Source organism: Chiloscyllium plagiosum, unplaced genomic scaffold (assembly GCF_037043375.1).
Source record: "Chiloscyllium plagiosum isolate Xiang-an unplaced genomic scaffold, Cpla_swu_hap1 HiC_scaffold_9, whole genome shotgun sequence".
NCBI lineage: Eukaryota > Metazoa > Chordata > Chondrichthyes > Orectolobiformes > Hemiscylliidae > Chiloscyllium > Chiloscyllium plagiosum.
This window is the reverse complement of record NW_028270147.1, coordinates 2,846,859-2,864,205: the sequence shown is the minus strand read 5'-3', so window position 1 is coordinate 2,864,205 and position 17,347 is coordinate 2,846,859. Positions and strand designations below refer to the sequence as shown.

Genomic DNA, 17,347 nt, shown 5'->3' with positions numbered 1-17,347 from the left:
TGAATATGCCCCCCTTACCCCAATTCTGTTTTCCATGACTCATTCAATCCTCAATCCAACACCATGGGCTCTTATTAAGTAGCCTATTGTACAGTATCTTATTAAAGGCCTTCTGAAAATCCAAATATATTACATCCACTATATCCTGTTTCGCCATCATACTTGTCACTTTCTCAAAGAAATCTAGTAAATTTGTCAGTCAACATTTCCCCTTTATGAAACTATGCTGACTGTCCTTGATTATATTATGTATTTCTAAATGCTATGCTATTAGATCTTTGAAAATGGACTCTAACATTTTTCCGAGAACAAACGTTAAGCTAACTGGTTCATAGTTAGCTGTTATTTTTCTCCTTTACTTTCTAAATAAAGATATCACTTTGGCATTTTCCAATCCTTTGGGATTATTTCAGAGTCTAAGTAATCTTGGAAGATTACTTCCAGTGCATTCACTATCTCTGTAGCTACTTCTTTCAATATCCTATGTTGCATCCCATCGGATCCAAGTGACTCATCAGTCTTTAGTCCCATTAGATTACCTAGAACTTTTTCTCTTGTAAAATTACTGTATTTATTGCCTCCCCTCCTTTTGCCCAAAATTTAGTAATTTTGTAATGCTATTAATGCCTTCTACTATGAAAACTAAGGGATGGTGAATTAGTGATACAAACATTGAAGAAAATCCTCTGTCAGACAAAACTAGAGAAATTAAGGAGTACAAAATATTGGTAACTCACCACATCTTCTTTCCGACATTTCTGATGAGTCACAAATAACCACAAGCAATTCTGTTTTTGTACTTTAGTTTGATCAGAGCCCTAAACAAATCACAAGTATGTTACAGATTACATGGCTGCATTGATCCATCATAAAAGATCAATACCACATCAAACAACTAATGTGCCAGATCACACTCTTAAGCCAGTAGTTGCCAACAATAATTTTTTTTTTAAATTCACAGGAAGAGAATATTGCAGGTTAGGCCAGCATTTATTACCCATCTCTATTTGTCCAGAGGGCAGTTGAGAGTCAAATATATTGCTGTGGATTCTGGATCAGTGGTGCTGGAAGAGCACAGCAATTCAGGCAGCATCCGAGGAGCTTCGAAATCGACGTTTCGGGCAAAAGCCCTTCATCAGGAATAAAGGCAGAGAGCCTGAAGCGTGGAGAGATAAGCTAGAGGAGGGTGGGGGTGGGGATAGAGTAGCATAGAGTACAATAGGTCAGTGGGGGAGGAGATGAAGGTGATAGGTCAGGGAGGAGAGGGTGGAGTGGATAGGTGGAAAAGGAGCTGGGCAGGTCGGACAAGTTCGAACAAGTCAAGGGGATAGTGTTGCTGGAAGTTAGAAACTAGGATGAGGTGGGGGAAGGGGAAATGAGGAAGCTGTTGAAATCCACATTGATGCCCTGGGGTTGAAGTGTTCCGAGGCGGAAGATGAGGCGTTCTTCTTCCATGCGTCTGGTGGTGAGGGAGCGGCGGTGGAGGAGGCCCAGCACCTCCATATCCTCGGCAGAGTGGGAGGGGGAGTTGAAATGTTGAGCCACGGGGCGGTTTGGTTGATTGGTGCGGGTGTCTCGGAGATGTTCCCTAAAGCGCTCTGCTAGGAGGCGCCCAGTCTCCCCAATGTAGAGGAGACCGCATCGGGAGCAACGGATACAATAAATGATATTAGTGGATGTGCAGGTAAAACTTTGATGGATGTGGAAGGCTCCTTTAGGGCCTTGGATGGAGGTGAGGGAGGAGGTGTGGGAACAGGTTTTACAGTTCCTGCGGTGGCAGGGGAAAGTGCCAGGATGGGAGGGTGGGTCGTTGGGGGGGCGTGGACCTGACCAGGTAGTCACAGAGGGAACAGTCTTTGCGGAAGGCGGAGAGGGGTGGGGAGGGAAATATATCCCTGGTGGTGGGGTCTGTTTGGAGGTGGCGGAAATGTCGGCGGATGATTTGGTTTATGCGAAGGTTGGTAGGGTGGAAGGTGAGCACCAGGGGCGTTCTGTCCTTGTTGCGGTTGGAGGGGTTGGGTCTGAGGGTGGAGGTGCGGGATGTGGACGAGATGCGTTGGAGGGCATCTTTAACCACGTGGGAAGGGAAATTGCGGTCTCTAAAGAAGGAGGCCATCTGGTGTGTTCTATGGTGGAACTGCTCCTCCTGGGAGCAGATACGGTGGAGGCGGAGGAATTGGGAATACGGGATGGCATTTTTGCAAGAGGTAGGGTGGGAGTCGGTGGGTTTGTAGAAAATGTCGAGTCGGTCGTCACTGATGGAGATGGAGAGGTCCAGGAAGGGGAGGGAGGTGTCAGAGATGGTCCAGGTAAATTTAAGGTCAGGGTGGAATGTGTTGGTGAAGTTGATGAATTGCTCAACCTCCTCGCGGGAGCACGAGGTGGCGCCAATGCAGTCATCAATGTAGCGGAGGAAGAGGTGGGGAGTGGTGCCGGTGTAATTACGGAAGATCAACTGCTCTACGTAGCTAATTACGGAAGATCAACTGCTCTACGTAGCTAATTACGGAAGATCAACTGCTCTACGTAGCACCACTGATCCAGAATCTGGTTTCCAGCATCTGCAGTCATTGTTTTTACCTCCTATATTGCTGTGGAGTCAAATGCAGGCCTGAGCACATAAAGGACATTAATGAACCAGATGGGATCTTGCAAAGAATTGACAATAGATTCATGATCATCATTAGACTCTGAATTTCAGATTTTTTTTAAATTGAACTCCGATTCCACCATCTGCCATGGTGGGATTTGAACCGAGGTTCCCAGAACATTACCCGAGTTTCTGGATTACAGGTCCAGCAATAATACTATTAGGCTGTTACGTCCCTTAAAGTTTTCAGCAACTCAGCTGTGGTTTAGTGGGTCACACAGTCCCCTCCACTCGCAACTGTCAGTTTACTTTTATCCCCACATTATGCAGCTACTACTCCTACATCTCAAAAGAGAGAAAAACAGTAAGACTAGTGAATGACCGATACTCCTCCAACTTGTATATTTCATAAGAAATAGGAGGAATAAGCCATTTGGCCCCTTGAGCCCAAATAAGATTGTGGCTGATCTTTTTGTGGACTCAGCTCCACTTACCTGCCTGCTCAACCATAACCCTTAATTCCTTTACTGTTCAAAAACATATCTTGGCCATGTAAACATTCAATGAGGTAACCTCAACTGCTTCTGTGAGCAGAGAATTCCACAGATTCACAATCCTTTGGGTGAAGAAGGTCCCCTTCAACTCAGAGGAGAAAGTGAGGTCTGCAGATGCTGGAGATCAAAGTTGAAACTTTATTGCTGGAACAGCACAGCAGGTCAGGCAGCATCCAGGGAACAGGAGATTCGACGTTTCGGGCACAGGCCCTTCTTCAGGAATGAGCAGAGAGTGTTCAGCAGGAGAAGATAAAAGGTAGGGAGGAGGGACTTGGAGGAGGGGCGTTGGAAATGTGATAGGTGGAAAGAGGTCAAGGTGAGGGTGATAGGTCGGAGTAGGATGGAGGCGGAGCGGTCAAGAAGACGACTGCAGGTCAGGAAGGCGGTGCCGGGCTGGAGGGATTCGGCTGAGACAAGGTGGGGGGAGGGGGGGATGAAGAAACTGGTGAAGTCCAAGTTCATCCCCTGTGGTTGGAGGGTTCCCAGTCGGAAGATAAGACGCTCCTCCTCCGACCGTCGCGTTGTTGTGGTTTGGCGGTGGATGAGTCCAATGACCTGCATATCCTCGGTGGAGTGGGAGGGGGAGTTGAAATGCTGTGCTACAGGGTGGTTGGGTTGGTTCGTCCGGGTGGCCCAGAGGTGCTCTCTGAATCGCTCTGCAAGTAGGCGGCCTGTCTCCCCAATATAGAGGAGGCCACACCGGCTGCAGCGGATGCAGTAGATGATGTGGGTGGAGGTGCAGGTGAATCTGTGGCGGATATGGAAGTTTCCTTTGGGGCCTTGGAGAGAAGTGAGGGGGGAGGTGTGGGCGCAAGTGTTGCACCTCCTGCGGTTGCAAGGGAAGGTGCCGGGAGTGGAGGTTGGGTCGGTGGGGGGTGTGGATCTGACAAGGGAGTCGCGGAGGGAGTGGTCAACTTCCATATCCGCCACAGATTCACCTGCACCTCCACCCACATCATCTACTGCATCCGCTGCAGCCGGTGTGGCCTCCTCTATATTGGGGAGACAGGCCGCCTACTTGCGGAGCGATTCAGAGAGCACCTCTGGGCCACCTGGACGAACCAACCCAACCACCCTGTAGCACAGCATTTCAACTCCCCCTCCCACTCCACCGAGGATATGCAGGTCATTGGACTCATCCACCGCCAAACCACAACAACGCGACGGTCGGAGGAGGAGCGTCTTATCTTCCGACTGGGAACCCTCCAACCACAGGGGATGAACTTGGACTTCACCAGTTTCTTCATCGCCCCTCCCCCCACCTTGTCTCAGCCGAATCCCTACAGCCCGGCACCGCCTTCCTGACCTGCAGTCTTCTTCTTGACCTCTCCGCTTCCATCCTACTCCGACCTATCACCCTCACCTTGACCTCTTTCCACCTATCACATTTCCAACGCCCCTCCTCCAAGTCCCTCCTCCCTACCTTTTATCTTCTCCTGCTGAACACTCTCTGCTCATTCCTGAAGAAGGGCCTGTGCCCGAAACGTCGAATCTCCTGTTCCCTGGATGCTGCCTGACCTGCTGTGCTGTTCCAGCAATAAAGTTTCAACCCCCTTCAACTCAGTCCTAAATCTGCTCCCTAGTTCGAGCTTCACTCACCAGTGGAAACAACCTGTTTCTATTTTATTGATTCCCTTCATAATATTATGGTTCTATAAAATCCCTTTTCTTTCTCTGAATTCCACTGAGTATAGTCCCAGTCTACACAAACTCGCCTCATAAACCAACTGTCTCAACTCTGGAGTCAACCTCGTGAACTCCTCTGCACGCCCTCCAATACCAGTACATCCTTCCTCAAGTAAGGAGACCAAAACTGCACACATTACTCCAAGTGTGGCCTCACCAGCACCCTATACAGCTTTAGCAAAACCTCTCTATTTTTAATTGTTAGGGAAATGGAGTTTAAGGGCAATATTCAATTTCAAAGAGAGCTTGCTAACAGTACATTTACTGAAGTGTTACTGTTTTTTTTTCTCCTCTACATAGCCTTCTTCAGGTGTACAAATTCAGGGGAATGCCCTAGTCATGCTCTCTCTTTCCACCTTACCCCCTCGACTCTCCATCCCTAAAACACTTCTCACCTAAAGTTCCTGTATTTTTTCCACAAAGGCACACAGAGCTGTGACAGGAGTTTCTACAACATGAAGGTCAATGAGTGGCTGTGCTCAGAGGGAACAATGCTCCTCACTACTGCTACCCTTCCTCACCTACTTCCTTAATGCCCCCTCACTCCCCATTCACCCCCAACTCCTTATCACATCTCTCTACCCGCTCTTATTCTCTCCTTCACAAATTCCCTTCTCCTCAACGACCCACATTACACCCCTCCCCAACCCCACATTACCCCCATTCCCAAATTCCACTCATCTCCACCCAATTCCCCCTCCTCCACCCCCCCATGACCCATCCACCTCCACAGCACCCCACACCCTCACATCACCCATATCCCCACACCCCCCCCTTTCTTCTCCCCCATATTCCTTTCCCCAAATTGCCCTTTTCTTACCCTGCGCCCCCATCCCGATCACTACATTCCCCCTTTCTGCCCCCCATTCCCCTCCTCTCTCTTTCCCCTCCCCCCCGCGCTGCCCCCTCACCGCCAGCAGCAGCACTCGGCCTGAACACGAGCTGGTGGTGCTGAAGCGCTCCGAGCGGTTGAGTGTGTCCACGAGGGCCCTGATCTCCGGGTCCACTCCCCCCGCGCGGCTCCGATCGGCGCCGGCCTGCAGCCGCTGCTCCTTGCGCTCGCGGAAACTGTCCATGGCTGGGGGAGGGGGAATGGGGGTGCGGTTGCCGGGGAAACAATCCGCGCGCCGCTAAGTGAACGTTAACGGCCGCAGGGGACGGTGGCCTCCGTGGGACAACAGGAGGAGCGCGACCGGCACTTCCGGTGTTCGATGTGGTTCTAATCGCTTCATTTTCATGTAGCCCTCGGGGCAGGCTGTAATTTGGCGGGATCGGTTAGCGGTGCTGCTCTCACCGTCACCAAGCAAATGAGCTTCTCGAAAACCGTAAGAAACCTCTCAGATTTGAAGCAAGTTGCTCGTTTAGTGACACGATGTCTCAGACTCCCTTTTAAAGATGAAATAAATACAGAATGATTTCCCCCGCTGGGGTTGGCCTGCTCCCATCCGAAACAGTGAAATAAGGATAAAGCCCAACAGGTTTATTTGGAAGCAGTAACTTTCGGAGCACTGCTCCTTCATCAGGGGGTTGTGGAGTACACAATTCAGTCTAAACATTATGGCAGAGACAACAGAACATAGGGGACCAACACCTTCAACTGACACCAATTGTTAAAGTTAACCTGAAACTGTAACTTTTAAAGAAAGTTTTGTGATTTACGTTTGAAAGAAGTGAAACTTACATGGCCATTCTAACAGATGAGAGACTTAACAAACAATCATGGTATTTTTCATTGTATAATTTCAGGTACATCACACTTTTGCGATAAATTCTGTGTCTTGCAATTGTGTACGCCACAGCCACCTGATGAAGAAGCAGCACTCCGAAAGCTAGTGCTTCCAATTAAACCTGTTGGACTATAACCTGGTGTTATGTGATTTTTAACTTTGTACACTCCAGTCCAACACCAGTATCTCCAAATCATGAAACAAGGAGGCAGTGTTTCCAGAGGCAGGAGGATGAGGGAGCGGAGGGAGACAGATTGCAGGGAAAAGCCCCAGAGGGGGCGGTGAGGGGGATAGTGAGTTGTTGTGTTCATAGTTTCATTGTGTAAAATCACACAACACGAGGTTATAGTCCAACAGGTTTATTTGGAAGTACAAACTTTTGGACTGCTGCTCGTAGTTTCATAATGTGGAGATGTACAGACTCACACCTTTAATGCATTGTCTGAGCTGAGATGTCACCCTTTTCTGTGACACCTTGAGTTATCTCGGGAATGTGACTTGAAAGAAGTTCTGGGATTTACATATCAATGAACCAAAACTTGCAGCCCATTCTAGAAGATGAAAGACTTAACAGAAATCTAGTTGAGATTGTGGTGCTGGAAAAGCACAGCAAGTCAGGCAGCATCTCAGGAGCAGGAGAATTGACGTTTCGGGCATAAGAAGGGCTTAATTCTCCTGCTGCTGGGATGCTGCTTGAACCTGTTGTGCTTTTCCAGCACCACACTCTGGACTCTGATCTCCAGCATCTGCAGTCCTCACTTTCTCTAAAAGCAATCTAGGTTTGTTCAATATATTTCATCAATGTATGACACTAAGATCTTTTGCTATAAATTCTATGTCCTATGATCCTACTCCACTAGCTACCTGATGGCATTTCATAGTAATAGAACAGTTCAGACCATTTGACCTGTCAAGCTTGCTCTGCTATCCATTAATATATGTCTGATCTATCTATCGTCTCAGCTGCCTCTACTGCTTCCTTGGATAGAGAATTCCATAGATTGACTCCTGTCTGGGAAAAGCAGTTCCTTCTCATCTCTGTCCTAAATTTACTCCCCTGAATCTTTGGGCCATGTCCCCGAGTTCTCGTTTCACCTACCAGCAGAAACAACTTGCCTGTCTTTATCTTATCTATCCCTTTCATAATTTTATATGTCTTTATAAGGTACCCTCTCATTGTTCTGATTTCTAGCGAGTACACTCCCAGGAAGCTCAACCTCTCCTCATAGGGTAATCTCCTTATCCCCAGAATCAACGTGGTGAACCTCCTCTGCATCGCCTCCAAAGCCAGTACATCCTTCCTCAAGTAAGGAGGCTAGAACTGCGCACAATACTCCAGGTACAGCCTCACTAGCACCTTGGACAATTGCAGCAGAACCTCTCTGCTCTTAAATTCCATCTCTCTAGCAATTAGTATTAGAATTAAATTCCCTGCAGTGGAGAAACAGCACCTTTGGCCCCAACAAGTCCACAGTGACCTTCCAAAGAGTAACCCAATTCACCTGACCTGCATGTTTTTGAGTTGTGGGAGGAAACCAGAGCACCTGAAGGAAACCCACGCAGACATGGGGAGAATGTGCAAACTTCACACAGACAGTTGCCCAAGGCTGGAATTGAACCCGGGTCCCTGGCGCCGTGAGGTAGCAATGCTAGATACCGTGCCACTCAATAAAAGCCAATATTCTGTTTGCCTTCTTGATTACCTGTTGCACCTGCAAATCAACTTTTAGCACTCCTAAGTTGCTCTGCACAATACAATCTGCAATCTTTCACCATTGAAATAATACTCTGACCTACTATTTTTACTTCCAGAGTGGATAATCTCACATTTACCAACATTGTACTCCATCTGTCAGACCCTTGCCCACTCATTTAACCTATCTAAATCTCTCTGCAGAACCTCCACATCCTCTGCACATGATTTGGAGATGCCAGTGTTGGACTGGGGTGTACAAAGTTAAAAATCACACGACACCAGTTATAGTCTAAGCAATCCTCTGCACAGTTTGCCTTTCCACTCAATTTAGTGTCATCAGCAAACTTGGATATGTTACACTAGGTCTCCTCATCCAAATCATTTATATATATCATGAATATTTGCGGGCCCAACACCGACTCCTGCAGCACCCCGCTCACCACTGATCTCCAACCAGAGAAACACCTATTTATCCCAACCGTCTGCTTTCTATCGATTAACCAGTCCTCTATCCATGCAAGTATATTCCCCACAACCCCATGCATTCTTGTCTTATGGATGAGTCTTTTATGTGGCGCCTTATCGTATGCCTTCTGGAAAATCAAGTATACAACATCCACCTGTTCCCCTCCATCCACTGCGCTTGTTACATCCTCAAAGAACTCCAGTAAGATTGTCAAACACAACCCTTCCTGAATCCATGCTGTGTCTGCCTGATGGAACACTTTCCATCCAGATGTCTCACTAATTCTTCTTTGAAAGTCCTCAACTGTTCCACCATATAACTTGTGTTCCCAGTATAATTTAGCCAACTCCTTTCTCATCCCATTATCGTCTCCCTTGTTTAAGCCTAACACCCTGGTTTTAGGTTATATTATTTCAAATGGATTCAACATTTTGCTCTTTAGATGCTATATCAACTTTCCCTATCGCCCTAATCTCATCCTTAATTAAGAGTGCGACGCTACCTCCCTTATCTTCCATACCTATCCTTCCTAATTACCTGATACCCTTGGATATTTAATTCCCAGTCATCACCACCCTGCAACTACATTTCTGTAATGGCTACTAAATCATATCCCTTTATACTGATTTGAACAATAGGTTCATCGACTTTGTCTTGAATACTATGGGCATTCAGCCCATCCTGTCTACACTATCTGTCTGAACTCAGTGGCAATCCACTGCCTTTCCCCCGATTCCATGCACACTATTTCTATCCAAGTAATTATCCAATTCCCTCTTGAATGCCTCAATTGAACCTGTCACCCCTACATTTCCAGGCGGTGCATTCCACATTCTTCCCACTCGTGTGAAACCATAAATTCTCACATCGCCTTTGCTTCTTTTGCAAAATACTTTAGAATAAAGTACAGTATAGCACAGGAACATGCCCTTCAGCCCATCATGTCTGCGCCAACTGTGATGCCATTCCAAACTAATCCCATCTGCCTGGACTTGCTTCTTTTCCCTGTATTCTCTGCTTGTTCGTGTGTATGTCCAGATGCCTCTTAAACGTTGCTAATGCATCTGCTTCTACCACCTCACCAGGCAGCTGCAACCCTGTTGTCAATCGATTTTAACATAAGCTCAGTATTTCACAGAATGGTTAGTGTTAGGAGTAGCGGAGGGTGATTGATTTGTGTGGAATCAACTGAACCAGTCCTATTTCCATCTGCACAGAACCTGACCCAAATGTGTAAAGAATCAATGGCTCCAGCTAGAGAAGGAATCCAGTTGAGAATGCAGCCTAGGTGCAAGAATGAAAGACAGGGCAGGTCTAGAAGCAGGGTGAACAATTGCCTTGGAATGAGAGAGACTGTTCAGCCTTTGTAATGATTGACTGCATCCATGATATGCACTATGTTTTCCTCCTGATCTCTGAGTTCAACTTTGGTTGGCCCTAATGCCTGCTATCTTGGTCATAACCATTTACAGTGCCCTTGCCAAAGCATTGCTTAATATTATTTCCCCAAGGAGCTGATCCACCCTGCTTAGAAAATCCAAATCAGTTGGTCACCTGCCCCAGAACAGCAGTGTGGGAATCCTCTTGTTTTTGGACCACATGTGGGTGTTGTCACTACGAAGAGAAGGAGCTGGAAGATACAGGGTTAGACTGCATGAAGCGAACGCGTCATGATTCACTTGGAAAAGTATGCTGATACTTAAATCTCACTCAAAGTTCCCAATTTTGCTGTCTCAGATGGACTCAGACCTAAAGGAAACACTGACCAGATTTCTGCCCTTAACAAGAAACTACTATTTATTACAAAGAAATCAGTCTTAACCAGAGTTAAACAGTACTACAAATTGTCAACCTATAACTGCAAGTTGAAAGTCTCTTCTTATACTCCGACATATAAGTACAGACAAATAAATAAACTTGGATATTATGGATGGAGCAAAAAAGTACTGGAGAAACACAGTTCTAAAGCACCAGTCCACAGGTAACAAGACTTTAACTTCAAATTCTGATGTCAGTTCTGTCTACTCTTTACTGCAGAAACTGAACAGTCGGCACACAAATTATTCAATCTTTCAGTCACTCATTAGAGGCAATACCTTGTAGCAGACAGTGAAAGAGAATAATGAGTTATTCCAGGTTTTAGGTAAAAGTGAGGACTGTAGATGCTGTAAACCAGAGATTAGATTAGAGTGGTGCTGAAAAGCACAGCAGGTCAGGCAACATCTGAGGAGCAGGAAAATCGACGTTTCGGGCAAAAGCCCTTCATCAGGAATGGCAATCTATTCCAGGTTTTTGTTAATTCACTGCAGAGGACAGTGGAGAAATCTTTCTCTGTTGCATTCTGGAGGATCCTGTATTATGCACACATTCTCTGTTGAGCTGCCCAGGAGCCAGTGAGTTGTTACCATGTCCCACACCCTACACATTCCAAGTCAGGCTTGTTGCCCTCAGGGCATAGTGTGGTGTCAGTCTGTGTCGCGGTAATGGGCCAGCATGGCTATCAGTAGTTTAGTTTGGGATTATGTTCAGCATGGACCAGTTCTACCGAAGGGTCTGTCATGTGCTGTATGACTCTGTGATGACTACTACTGGCCTCCACAACTCCAGATTGCGCAGACCAATCAATAGTCTGTCTCTGGGCAAAGCTTGCTGTGCACTCATTCACCATGGACATCTTCTAACATTGCTTGAACAAAGTAACAGTGTAAGCAAAACTCATAATGAGATCCGCAACTTGTCTTTAAAAATGCAACAACTCATTTTGTAGTCCTGGGCTTACAGCAGTATTCTTTTCCAGTTTTGGTCTACAACCCATAGAACATAGAACAATACAGTGCAGTATGGGCCCTTTGGCCCTTGATGTTGCGCCGACCAGTGAAACCAATCTGAAGCCTATCTCACCTACACTATTCCATTATCATCCATATATTTATTAAATGTCCTTAAAGTTGGTGAGTCTACTACTGTTGCAGGCAGGGCATTCCACGCCCTTACTACTCTCTGAGTAAAGAATCTACCTCTGACATCTATCCTTTATCTATCACCCCTCAATTTAAAGCTATGTCCCCTTGTGCTAGCTATCACTATCCAAGGAAAAAAGGCTCTCGCTGTCCACTGTACCTAATCCACTGATCATCTTGTATATCATCTCATAAGACCTTCCCTCCATACCAGGCAACATCCTGGTCAATCTCCTCTGCACACTTTCCAATGCTTCCACATCCTTCCTATAATGCGGTGACCAGAACTGTATGCAATACCCCAAATGTGGCTGCACCAGAGTTTTGTACAGCTGCAACATGACCTCATGGCTCCGAAACGCAATCCCTCTATCAATAAAAGCTAACACACTGTACACCTTCTTAACAACCCTCTCAACTTGAGTAGCAACTTTCAGTGATCTTTGCACATGGACACTGAGATCCCTCTACTCATTCACATTACCAAGAATCTTACCATTAGCCCAGTACTCCATATTCCTGTTACTCCTTCCAAAATGAATCACCTCACACGTTTCCATATTGAACTCCATTTGCCATCTCTCAGCCCAGCTCTGCAGCTTACCTGTGTCCCTCTGTAACCTGCAACATCCTTCCGCACTGTCCACACTCCACCGACTTTAGTGTCATCCTCAAATTTAGTAACCCATCCTTCTATGCCCTCATCCAGGTCATTGAGAAAAATGACAACAGCAGTGGCCACAAAACAGATCCTTGTGGTACACCACTAGTAACTGGACTCCAGGATGAACACTTCCCTCTGTCTTCTTTCAGCTAGTCAATTTCTGATCCAAACTGCTAAATCACCCTCAATCCCATGCTTCCATATTTTGTGCCTTAGCCTATTGTGGGGAACTTTATCAAATGCTTTACTGAAATCCATATACACCACATCAACTGCTTTACCCTCATCCACCTGTTTGGTCACCTTCTCAAAGAACTCATTAAGGTTTGTGAGGCACTACCTACTCTTCACATAACTGTGTTGACTATCCCTAATCAACTTATTCCTCTCTAGATGATTATAAATCCTATCTCTTATAATCCTTTCCAATACTTTACCCACAACCGAAGTATGGTCTATTATTACCAAGGTCTACTCCCCTTCTTGAACAAGGGGACAACATTTGCTATCCTCCAATCTTCTAGCACTATTCCTGTAGACAATGATGACATAAAGATCAAAATCAAAGGCTCTGCAATCTCCTCCCTGGCTTCCCAGAGAATCCTAGGATAAATCTGATCCAGCCCAGGGGCCTAATCTATTTTCACACTTTCCAGAATTGCTAACACCTCCTCCTTATGAACCTCAATCCTGCCTCGTCTTATAGCCTGTATCTCAGTATTTTCCTCGACAACATGGTCTTTTTTCTGTGTGAATACTAACGAAAAATATTCATTTAGCGCCTCTCGTATCTCTTCGGGCTCCATGCACAACTTCCCACTGCAATCCTTGACAGGGGCCTAATCTTACTCTAGTCATTCTTTTATTCCTGACATAGCTGTAGAAAGCCTTAGGGTTTTCCTTGATATTACCTGCCAAAGACTTCTCATGTCCCCTCCTGGCTCTTCTTAGCTCTCTCTTCAGGACCTTGCTGGCTAACTTGTTACTCTCAAGCACCCTAATAGAGCCTTCATGTGTCATCTTTACATAAGCTGCCTTCTTCCTCCTGACAAGAGTGGCACAGTGGTTAGCACTACTGCCTCACAGTGCCAGAGACCTGGGTTCAATTCCTGACTCAGGCGACTGACTGTGTGGAGTTTGCACATTCTCCCTGTGTCTGTGTGGGTTTCCTCTGGGTGCTCCAGTTTCCTCCCACAGTCCAAATATGTGCATGTCAGGTGAATTGGCAATGCTAAATTGCCTGTAGTGTTAGGTAAAGGGGTAAATGTAGGGGAATGGGTGGGTTACGCGTCGGTGTGGACTTGTTGGGCCGAAGGGCCTGTTTCCACACTAAGTAATCTAATCACAAGAGCTTCAACTTCTTTAATAAACCACAGTTCCCTCGCTCGACCACTTCCTCCCTGCCTGACAGGTACATACTTAACAAGAACATGCAGTAGCTGTTCCTTGAACAAGCTCCACATTTCAATTGTGCCCATCCCCTGCATCCATCTTATGCATCCTAAATCTTGCCTAACTGCATCATAATTGCCTTTCCCCCAGCTATAACTCTTGCCCTGCAAGTAAAGAGAAATATAAAGATTTCTACTTATTAATTGGGAGCAATGGTTTTATGAGTATATTCTGAGTAATGGTAGCAGGTTTGTGACTGGACTGGATAAAGGAGAGATTGAGGGGATTGACACTGGTGATACCTCCCAAACAACTTTAAAAGTCTGCTTGCAGAGATTTTGTTGTCAGCCATTTTGAACTTGTTGTTCACAGGGACTACCTGGAAAGCATCTTTGAAGAAGTGCTTAACTGCTGTGCAGTCTCTGCTTTCACCCTGCCAGTAGTTGTGTGTCTCATGAGTTCTGGAACACAGTCTTGGCCATTTGATAAGGTTCCCCATGGTAGGCTCATTCATAAAGTCAGGAAGTATGGGATACAGGGAGATTTGGCTATCTGGATTCAGAATTGGTTGGCTGACAGAAGGCAGAGAGTAGTTGTAGATGGAAAGTATTCTGCCTGGAGGTCAGTGTTGAGTGGGGTTCTTGGGCCTCTGCTCTTTGTAGTTTTTATAAATGAGGGGTGGGCTAGTAAATTTGTAGATGACACAAAGGTTGGAGGTGCCGTCGATAGTATCGAGGGCTATTGCAAGCTGCAGCACCACATGGACAGGATGCAGAGCTGGGCTGAGAAATGGCAGATGGAGTTCAACCTGGATAAATGCGAAGTGATGTATTTTGGAAGGTCGAACTTGAATGCTGAATATAGGATTAAAGACAGGATTCTTGGCAGTGTGGAAGAACAGCGGGATCTTGGTGTTCAAGTGCATACATCCCTCAAAGTTGCCACCCAAGTGGATAGGGTTGTTAAGAAAACATATGGTGTTTTGGCTTTCATTAACAGGGGGATCGAGTTTAAGAGCTGCGAGATTTTGCTGCAGCTCTACAAGTCCCTGGTGAGACCACACTTGGAATATTGTGTCCAGTTCTGGTTTCCCTATTATAGAAAAGATACGGAGGCTTTGGAGAGGTTGCAAAGAAAGTTTACCAGGATGCTTTCTGGACTAGAAGGCTTGTCTTACAAACAGGTTGACTAAGCTAGGACTTTTCTCTCTGGAGAGAAGGAGGAAGAGAGGAGACCTGATCGAGGTAAACAAGGTAATGAGAGGCATGGATAGAGTCAATAGCCAGAGATTTTTCCCCAGGGCAGGATTGACTGGCACGACGAGTCATAGTTTTAAGGTGTTAGAAGGAAGGAATAGAGGAGATGTCAGAGTTAGGTTCGTTACGCAGAGAGTTGTCAATGCATGGAATGAGTTGCCAGCAGAGTCATTAGGGACATTTAAGCCACTGCTGGACATGCACATGGATAGCAGTGAGTTCAGGGGTGCATAGGTTAAGTTATTATATTTTGCATTAGGATTAATCCTCGGTGCAACATCGTGGGTCAAAGGGCCTGTTCTATGCTGTACTTTTCTATGTTTTATGTTCTATTGCAGACAAATCTGGTATTAATTACCTGCAACTGCAAGCACCCCTTGGGGACCAGGACCTAGCCCAGAAATTGATCAAATTCAAAATGACCTTGCCTCTGTTCGTTCCAAGATGTTCTGAATCTCAGTCATCTTTAGGATCATCATATTAGCTTAAAAAGCTTAAAATGTGGTGCCTGTTTAGAGGGATTTGCGTCATGATTGGAACTACCTTCCTGGCTGAAATCTCACTCTGGAAATGAGCATGAAGCATATAGCACTACACTTTCCAAATGCTTCTGAATGGTGGACCAAACAATGTGTAAGAGCACACTATGGAACAGCTCCACAAGGTGAAAGTAAGTGCGACAGTAAGAAATCCAGGCATTTTTTCATCACTAGCATGAAATGTATCGTAACAAGTTATTTTCTTATGAGACGAAACATTTTAAATTCATTCAGGAGATGTAGGTTTTGCTGGTTAGACAAGCATTTATTATCCATCCCTACAATCCTTGGAGAAGATGATGGTCAGCTGCCTTCATTATAGTCAAAGGCATAGTAAGTTTAACCAAATCTAAAAGATCACAATAAAACAATATTTTGTAATATTTCACATTTATGTGAATTGTTAGTTGGGACTATCTTATGGTGGAAATTGTATGTATCATACAGAATGGTGTATCAATTGATGTACACATGGAAAAACAACCAAATTTGTTTCCAACTAACATTCAATGTAAATTAAATTAATTAAGTTCAAATCACAACTGAAATTATAGAGTCAGACTGGGCTGCATAAATAAGTCATTTTGATAGCCTTGAACCATGAAGGCAACAGTTTGTGCGGGAAAGGATAACTTTCATAAAATTTAATGTGTTGTCTGCATATCTGTTTTTAATGAAAATAGAATAGGAATGATTGAGAAAGTACCATTCAAGGTAAGAAAATGCTAAAGAAGAGGTGGCTCAGTGGTTAGCATTGCTGTCTCACAACCCCAGGGTCCCAGGTTCGATTCCAGTCTCGGGTGACTGTCTGTGTGGAGTTTGCACATCCTCATTTTACCTGCGTGGGTTTCCTCCCACAGTCCAAAGATGTGAGGGGTCTGGGTGGGGGTTACTCTTCGGAAGGTCGGTGTGGACTTGTTGGGCCGAAGGGCCTGTTTCCACGCTGTAGGGAATCTAATCTAATCTGATCTCACCATGTGGCAAAAAACTATTCTACTGCCTTCCCCCTCCCCCACCCCAACCATCATGACCACTGTCTGTGAAAACTTGCACCACCACATCTACCCTCCTCTAGTAAATTTCCTTGCTTGGTCTTGATCACTGAGCTGTTTGGCAAGTGCTGTTTATTTCTGCTAAAGAATTAATCATGCTGAATGTATGAAGCAACCAGAAGTGAGAGAGAAATACCATTAAAATCCATTCTCAGTATGATTAAAACCTCAAAGTAGATGTGCAGTATTTTAAAATTATTTATAACAAAAACTCAAATATGTAAACTATGGCACAGTTGTAGTGTTTCAATCAAATCAAAATAATGTGAATCCAATGCCCAAACTAGAATGGCAAAAGAACAAATTGCATTCATGTAGTACCTTAGTACTTTCCTTCAGGCAGTCCAGCATTCTGTCAGTTGTGACCCGCTGATAGTGCGGCATTCCCTCAGGACTGACCCTCTGACAGTGCGGCACTCCCTCAGTACTGACCCTCAGACGGTGCAGTGCTCCTTTGGTACTGTCTCTCTGACAGTGCAGCACCTCTTTGCTACTCGCTATCTGGCAGTGCCGCGCTTCTTTAGTATTGTGTCTCTAACAGTGCAGTTCTCCTTCAGTACTGTCTCTTTAACAGTGCAGTTCTCCTTCAGTACTGTCTCTTTAACAGTGCAGCGCTCCTTTGGTATAATCTCTCTGATAGTGGAGTACTCCTTCAGTACTGTCTTTCTGACAGTGCAGCATTCCTCTGGTACTGGTTCGCTCTCAGTACAGTGCTCCTTTGGTACTGTCTGTCTCACAGTGCAGTACTCCTTTGGTACTGTCTGT

At 45.5% G+C, this 17,347-nt stretch overlaps 2 protein-coding genes across 5 annotated transcripts in view; one reads left to right on the top strand and one right to left on the bottom strand.

Moving 5' to 3' along the window:
• The window catches only part of tyw3 (tRNA-yW synthesizing protein 3 homolog (S. cerevisiae)), a 34,086-nt gene extending 28,092 nt beyond the window's left edge, over window positions 1-5,994 (bottom strand). Inside the window, exons 1-2 of one of the 3 annotated variants that reach the window (XM_043698554.2) lie at window positions 5,742-5,994; window positions 738-818 (exon numbers count right to left, since the gene is read on the bottom strand). In XM_043698554.2, the coding sequence (XP_043554489.1) occupies window positions 738-818; window positions 5,742-5,906 (246 nt within the window). In that variant the 5' untranslated portion in view covers window positions 5,907-5,994. The remainder of the gene's footprint in view (window positions 1-737; window positions 819-5,741) is intronic. The other 2 variants (XM_043698553.2, XM_043698555.2) reach the window with 2 other exon arrangements.
• Window positions 5,995-6,022: 28 nt separating this feature from the next.
• Window positions 6,023-17,347, top strand: part of cryz (crystallin, zeta (quinone reductase)) — a 63,439-nt gene continuing 52,114 nt past the window's right edge. For both annotated transcript variants that reach the window (XM_087990345.1, XM_043698551.2), the window contains exon 1: window positions 6,023-6,155. In XM_087990345.1, the coding sequence (XP_087846471.1) occupies window positions 6,138-6,155 (18 nt within the window). In that variant the 5' untranslated portion in view covers window positions 6,023-6,137. The remainder of the gene's footprint in view (window positions 6,156-17,347) is intronic.